The 8,028-nt window shown below is 42.5% G+C and overlaps 1 protein-coding gene across 1 annotated transcript in view; it reads right to left on the bottom strand.

The window, feature by feature from the left end:
• The window catches only part of prune (prune exopolyphosphatase), a gene marked incomplete in the record, with an annotated part of 3,271 nt that extends 2,365 nt beyond the window's left edge, over positions 1-906 (bottom strand). Inside the window, 1 exon segment of the mRNA XM_035681478.1 lies at positions 745-906. Coding sequence (XP_035537371.1) covers positions 745-783 — 39 coding nt within the window.
• Between the last annotated feature and the right edge of the window lie 7,122 nt (positions 907-8,028).

Raw genomic sequence — 8,028 nt, 5'->3', positions numbered from 1 at the left:
GCCAGCGACGACACCGCAGAGTCCAGGTCACATGACTCACTGCCCAGGACGACGTGCACTCTCTGGTAGCCATGGAAACTGGTCTGGGGGAGGAGAGATTGGTTTAGTGAAGAACATGACCCTGTCTTTCACTGAAACCTGCAGTATGTGAAGTTCTCCTCAGGAACCTTCATCTTCACTTTAATGACACAAATCAAATATTTGGATATTTGATTTTGGTTCTGCGCGGTCTGAAGTTCACTGAGCGCGTGCAGACGGCTGACACATTTAACCTTCGTCTCTCTGTCTGTCTGTCTGTCAATATTTGCTTCCTGCCCTGTGTCCTCAGGTGTCCTCAGGTGTCCCGTCCTGCTGATAGTGGAGCCACTCGAACAGACTCTTCCTCACACTGACAGGATGCTGCATCTGTTAGCGATCGCATTAAAAATGAGTAACTTCCTGTTTACATTGTTGGTTGCTTCTGATTGGACGCTGCTACAGAGGATTCACTCTGAAGTGTTAATATTTATTTGTGTTCAAACTGAATCATCATCTAATGAACCAGAACAGATCCTACAAAATAAGAGTCAGTTCGTTCTGTCAGTAATTAACTCTGCAGCTGTGTGTGTGTGTGTGTGTGTGTGTGTGTGTTTGTTTTATTAGATTAGAAATGTCTATTTACACACACACACACACACACCTACACACACACACAGACACACACACACAGAGCTTTGTGTTGAAATAAGAAATTGTCTCTCTCACCTTCACTGCAGCTCTGCTCGACACCAGGAAGTCGTTCATCCTGTTTGTTTGCTTGTTTGTTTGTTTGTTTGTTTGTGTTCCTCTGTGATCCACACACTCGCACTCAGATCAGACTCTCAGCTGACTGCTGATCTCAGGACAATATCGTCCTCTGTCCTCCACCTTCAAATCACATTTCAAACAGCAGCACTTCCTCTCAGACCTATCAAAATAAAACCTCTTAAGTCAAACTAAAACGTTTTGCCGACCTTTAAAAAATCTTTTGTGGAGCTAATTTACTTTTTATCTTTAAAAACTTAAATCTTTTAGAAACATTAATTGAATTTTCATTATTCCTGTTACAGACTTTTTTTGTGTGTTTTACTGAAAGATTTTAATTAATTAGTTTCAAAAAATTTTTTTTAAATACATTTATTTGTTTTTTCAGTGTAAATTCTCATTATTATTAGTTTATTTTTAAACTTATTTAATGAAATGATGAGATTATATTTAGTGCGAGATTCATATTATAAGGAGGAACTCTTCTCTGATTTCTGTCTCTGTACATGAGAGCAGATCAAACTTATATAACATATTTATAATATAAAGATAGTATAAATATAACACATAACGTACATATAATACAATAAAATAAAATAATGAAACATGTGAATGTTCAAGTTATATCCTACTTATTCATATTGATACATATATTATATATTTATAGTTTATACACACTGCATACCCTTTACATAATATACCCATATTATTTTATTTTATAATATACATTGTGCTTATTATTCATAAGTTATACTTTACAGATATCCTGTTCAGTTATATACCAGCCTTTCTCTCTAGATTTCCTTATATATACACTTCTATGCCGATGACACACAATTATATCTCTCCTTTGACACTAATGACAGATAACTTAAACAACCTTCACTTGTAGATCGTAGATCAATAACTGGACGCCATCTAATTCTTTTCTGTTTTACAGTTAAATACTGTATAAATAAATACACTGTAAATACTTGAGTAAACTGTCTTCATTACATTTTTTAGCTTAAAGTGAAACTCAGACTCTTAAGTTTGGAAATAAACTCTTAATAATGATAATTATTAGGAATCTACTAATATAGTAAATAAATAATTTACTTTTCTTCTTTAGAAAAACATTAATCATTAGAAACAAAAATATTCTTATTTAAAACAATGTTTAGAAAACTTCAATCATTTAATGTTAATTGAAACAAATTTATTTTCACTGTGAACAATTATTGAAATGCTGATTTTCCTGTTTTGTATTTTTAAAGAAGAAAAAATTATAAATGTTCGGCAACACTCTTTTAGTTTCTTTCAAAATCTTAAAGTTTGACTTTTGACTTAAAACATTTAAAACTTTGCCTTTAAATTTTTTGTTTTCTCAACTTTTACAATATATTATTATTTAAATGATATTTATGTTGTACAATTACAATTATATTTATTTAGACTGCAACTACCTCTTATAATCTATATAGTATAATGCTCAAACCATGTGTGTATTCAATAATATGTGCAATTATCAATCAAACATATCTGTGTATATAGTATACAGTGCTTCTATTATATCTTATATTTTGTATATTAGTTAGTATTAGTATTTCAAGTAAAAGTAACAGAGGATTATATTTGACATATTATAATAACAGTGCATGAAAGTAACAGATAAAGACAACTTTATTCAGCATTCATAACAGTTTTTTACAACTTTTACTGTCCACTGCAGCAAAACCTCAAGAAAACCCAAAACATTTTCACTTCTTTAAATAAAATCCATCAGGAAACAGTTGGGTCTGAATTGACACTGTTAGGGTTAGGGTTACACCAAAAAGTAAAATACATTACTGTCTTTTTTATGTTTAATTAAAGATATTTACACTGTAAAAACAATGAGCTGTAAATACAGGTGAACTCTGCTATAATACAATAATCAGACTTACATTTACAGCAGAGTGCTGTTATTATTGGATTGTTATTATTTTAATGTGAATGTTAAAAGTTATAGAACTGTAACTGAATAAAGTAGTATCTGAAATACAGTAATTATTTGCTGTTTAACACTTGATAATAAACTGTATTTGGCAGTATTACCAATGCTTTATACACTAAAAAACATTTATTCAACTTCCATCATTATACAAGATATCTGTCAGCAACTAATAATACATCTAAAAATACCAACTAACAATTTTACTGGTTAATTGTCACAAACTTGACTACGGCCATTAGAACTGTATTAACAAGTATTAAACATTGAATAACAGTCTTAATCTATTAAATAACAGTACAATAGGTTCTGAAAACAAGAAGATTTCTGCTGAATGTATTTTAATCTTTGATATAAAGATGTGGTATTTTACTGGATAAAGTTTACTTATAATTGAAGACTTATTAAGAATATAATTGTCATGTTGGTTTTATTCAGACGTGTAAACCAGTGGAAGATTACTGGACTAACTGGGATTAATGGCAGGGTTGTTACTCACAAGCAGCATTGTTTTATAATACCGAGCTTCGGGGACGGCGGGCAACACTGACGCAGCTCATATCTGAATTCGTCTCAACTCGGTGGCGTTCAAGTATAATCACCATGTTAAGACCCAGAGGGCGCAGTCGCGCGCGTGATCTGAATATACCCGCAGATGAGCGCCACCGCCGCCAGAGAACCGTAGAACTAATGCTTCAAACAGACTGGTCGAACTACACAAAGCGTAAAAGTTGGAGACAGAGCCGAATGGGTGGTCTTACTATACATCTAAAGATTTTTTTTTAGCCCTTTTATTTTTTGTAAAATAATCAGACGGAAGGTGTCGGGAGATAACAGCTGCAAATAGTAGTTAGAGTAGAGGTACTGTCTCTACCCGACAACCCAGAACCATTCACATTCTGTCTTCCAGCTGCGGAGTAATAAACTGTGTGATATATACCGCGCGTAAGCATCAATTTCTCATCTTTCTCACATTATATCATTCGGCTATTGTTTAAACACAACCACCCTTCACGGCCCACCCTTCAAACTTGCTCATCAGTGGCTAGAATGGCAAAAGCGAAGTGATATTTTATTTATAATGCGAGCTGTTTGGACATAAAATATACGCGAATTAACAGCGTCCCTAACGAAGGTCGCATGGATAAGCAAAGCTGCAAGATTATGTGAGGTTATGCTGGTAAACCAAGTCTTTAAATCGCCGATATATTAACGAGTTTGCGTGGTATTGCCGTAAGCTGATTCGGATGGTAAATGATGACCCGCCCACCGGCCCCTTGATTGCTGTAATCGTGGTTGATAGGTGAAATGAACATTAGCGCAATCAAGGCGATGGGCGGGTCTGACGTCACTAATGGGCGAGAGTCAGACCGTCATGTGGAGCAAAGACAAACAGACCGGAGTCAGTGGCAGAGTCGTGTTATTAACTCTGTGAGCTTATATTAACACCGTGTGTGGTAATCGTGGTTCCCGCGGAAGAAAAGCTGTTTTAAAAGTAGTCTACGACTTGGATAAAGTTTGACCGGATGTGACCGGTCGGTGGCGTGGCCTGTCGCTCTGAGTTACGGAGGAGCGGAGCCAAATGAACAGCTAGCTGTTACAGCTAGCTAACGAAGCAGAGTCGTACTGTGCGCAAGTATCGCGGTACCAGGACCCGTGCGTGTCTGGTAAAAATGATCTTATTAACGACTGTTGTTCGGTGTGAGCGAGAGCTCATACTCATATCGCCGTCTGTTGTGGAACAGAGCTAACTAGAAGAATGCTATGCTGGCGCTAAGACAGAACAGACGAGCTGCTTTAAGCTAACTGTCCTCTCTTCCTCATCTCCTCGATCTCTCTCGCGTCTCATCCCTGTCTCGCTCGTCTGTTCTCCTGGATTCTCTCCTCGTCCTCTCTCTCTCTGGTCTATCTCCCAGTACTCTTCGATCTAGTCTGTCTGTCTCCTGCTCTCTCTATCCTTCCTGTTCGTCTCCTCTTCGCTCGCGCTCTCTGTCTGGTCTTGTCACTAGATCATCTGTTGTAATCAAGTTCTCCCAATCATCCCGATCTGTCACTCTACTCCTTCTCTCGTCTCTGTCATCTTAGTATCCTGTCCTCTCCCTGTCTAATTTGATCTCATCATATCATCTCATGATCTCTTACTATCTCTCCTCTCTGTCTCGTCTCTATCCTCTGCACAATCATTCCTCTGTCTCCTCCGTCGTGCTCTCTCTCTCTGCAATCCTCTCTCTGGTCATCATCTCTTCTCAAATGTCTCGATCCTCTCCATAACGCTCTCGTATCCAATCTCTGATCGTCATCGCTTCAAGATTCCCTCTTTGGTAATCGCCTTACTCTCTCAAGGCTCAAACAACTGGAACGATAAGTGTAGACAGTATCGTTAGGCCCATTACTTGCTCCCTCTTTCAGCTCCCCTCTCCTCTCGTCTCATCTTCTCATCTCTCTCTCTCGTTCTCATCAATAAATCGCTCATCCAATGTGGCGTTTTCATCTCTTCTGTCGATCATCCTCGCTCGTCATTGCTCTCGATCTCATCATCCTCTCTCCAGATGCTTCTCTCATGTCTCTCTTCTCTCTCTCGGGTCGCGCATGATATCAGAAACCGATCTTCAGGAGCTCGCTGCTCATCTATCCTCTCTCGATCTCTCTTCCTGGGATCCTTCTCTGTCTCCCTCCTCCACTCCTAATCCTCTCGTGTTCTTCATCCTCTGATCTCACTCACGCTGATCCTTCTCCTGTCTCCTCCATCCCTTCTCTCTGGTCCTTCATCGATCATCTGCAGCCTATCTCCTCTCCTGCTCATCTCTCTCTCTCTCTCTCATCACTCTCTGTTCATCCTTCTCTCTCCTGCTCCCTCTGATCTCCTCCTCTCTCGTCTCCTCCTGTTCTCTCTCTCTCAGACACTCTCATATAATTGACGATAAAAAAATCATAGGGATAAAGAATATGGCATATAATAACTTTTTTTGATTGTTCTTTTGCGTCGTCATAATCTGTACATAACACGGGATCAAAAAACTCTCGCTGTGGGATCTCTCAGCATCATCTCTTCTCATCACTCTCGTCTCTCTCTCCGTCATCTGTCAGTCTCGCCATCTCATCAGGAAAATGGACGTGTCAGATCTCGATCCGATGTCTCTCATCATCTCCCCGACTTGGAAACCCCCGATCTGGGCTGCTCATCATCCCCATCATCTTGCTCTCTCTCCCGGTCCTCTGGGTCTTGTCTCGATTTCCTGATCCTCTCGTCGAAGCTTCTCTCTGTTTGATCGTCGAGGCTCACCGCACGAGCCCCGTCCGTATGTGTTGGGGTGTGTGTTTTCTTAGCGGTCACCCAGTGGTGATCCGGTTCACTGGTTTCTGAGGCACGACGGCTCTCGCTCCTCCGCACCGTCTCCCGAACTGCGATCAACACTCTGGGCAGCGTTTCCCCCTCCATGACATGCCGCGTGGGCAGTGTCCTCCCCGCCGCCCACGTTCTCGGAGGCTCTGACGGCCTCTGCGGTTTCTGGGCTCTCTCGTTTCCGAGCTCTCTGAGCCCTTCTTGCGGATCTGTGCGGTGCTGCTCTCGTGCGGTATTGATTTGCAATTTCTGGGTTCTCAGGCGGCTCTCGCATCTACAGTGCAAGGTCTGTGCGGTTCTTGCGGTTCCTCGTGAGGCCCTGCAGCTCTCTGAACAGGTTCCTGCGGTTCATGACGGTCATCTGCGGCTCCTGAGGTTCCTGCGGTTCTCTGCGCTCTCTGAGTTCTCTGCGTTCGTATGAAGATCTGAGTTCTGTATGTCTCCTTGTTCAGCATCAGCAGCATGCTGTAAGGACGAAGAAAATGTATGATTAGGTGTTGCTGCGATCCTCTAAGAGGTCTTCACGGATCGGAGCAGACAGAATTACTCGGCCGAGAGGATCAACAGCCGCTGCAGCTCATAGCTGTCATGGTCGGGGGCAGCGAACGGCGAAGCGTCACATCGTTTGTGTGTGATTATTCGTGCGCTGCCCCACCGCCTGCCTCGGTTCGCCGCTCAGGATTCGTTTTGTTTTGTGAAAAACCTGGCAAAGGTGAGCGACAACAAGCTCCCGCAGACGTGCGGTTCACCCGGCGGCCTGTTGGGACTCGCGCATGCCGCCGCCTGCATTCGCGCCAACGAACTGTCTTAACGCGCGGCGTTAAGTGAAGCAACTAGACAAAATGAGAGCTGCGACTCCTCCCATGACCGCTTCACAAGGTCCTGCTAACAGTTTTTCTTACGGTCGTTATTGAGATACGGTTCGTGTTGTTCCGTCGCAACTCGTTTCTATCGACGGTCAAATGGCGGAAACTCGCCAGAGCGGTGCGCGCCAAGCAGCTGCCCCGATCGAGCGAAGAGGCGTCATTCGCAGAGAAAACGTCTCCAACAACAGTCTCGTAAACAATGAACAAGGCGACCGGACGCCACTCAGGGACGCAGAGCCCCGAGCAGCAACGCGCCAGAGTGCCGAGCAGACACTCCACTTCCTGCCAAAGTCGCAAGATGAGCAAAGAGGAGAGGCTACAGCCGACCCCGCCTGCCGGAGCTCGTCTTGCTGCTCGCCACTGAGATGGAACGGCTAACCAGCCGTCACCCACAGAGAGAAAGATCTCACATGTCAGTGGTAGCTCAGACACATGAAGGCGGAGGAAGCCGGGTACGATTCTAACCTTCAGTTGATCGCATCAGAACCATAACGGCTGATAAGATGCTGCGTCATTTTAAAACGTTAACATAACGAATCTAGAGTTGCTGCTAACTTAAGCTCAGCTTGTTCCTGACAGACGGCGATGACCAGTAAACTCCTTCATCGGCGCAGATCAAAATGTAGAATTAAAACAGTATGGGAAATCACGATGATGCACTTCTGATTATTGATTATTGATGAATTGAATCAGAGTTATCACTGTTTAAGATTATATGATAAGTTGAATTATTCGATTAAGTTGACAGTGAAAATAAACGACAAAATCACACTGTCAGCCGCCGTGATACGTCGGATTTGAGGACATTCAGAGAAGTGGAGACAGAACAAGCAGCAGTGTCTGTGTGTGATTGGCAGTAAGAAGGACAGTGATAATAAAAGACTCGCTCTCCGTCTGGCAGTACGACATGGCCTTGGAGAGAGCTCATCCGTGGCGACACAAAGCGTCTGCGGCGAGGCCTCAGACGACCAGCGGAATTCAAAGAACTCGCCGTGGCTCGTTCTCCATCCTCGAGCCTCGGGGAGCTGAGACGGGTCACGCCGCAGAAATCCCTGGATGTGGGG

This window comes from Morone saxatilis, unplaced genomic scaffold (assembly GCF_004916995.1).
Source record: "Morone saxatilis isolate NCDOM2014 unplaced genomic scaffold, NCSU_SB_2.0 Contig9, whole genome shotgun sequence".
NCBI classification, from domain to species: domain Eukaryota; kingdom Metazoa; phylum Chordata; class Actinopteri; family Moronidae; genus Morone; species Morone saxatilis.
The sequence above is the reverse complement of the archived record's forward strand: the minus strand, read 5'-3'. Positions and strand labels throughout refer to the sequence as shown.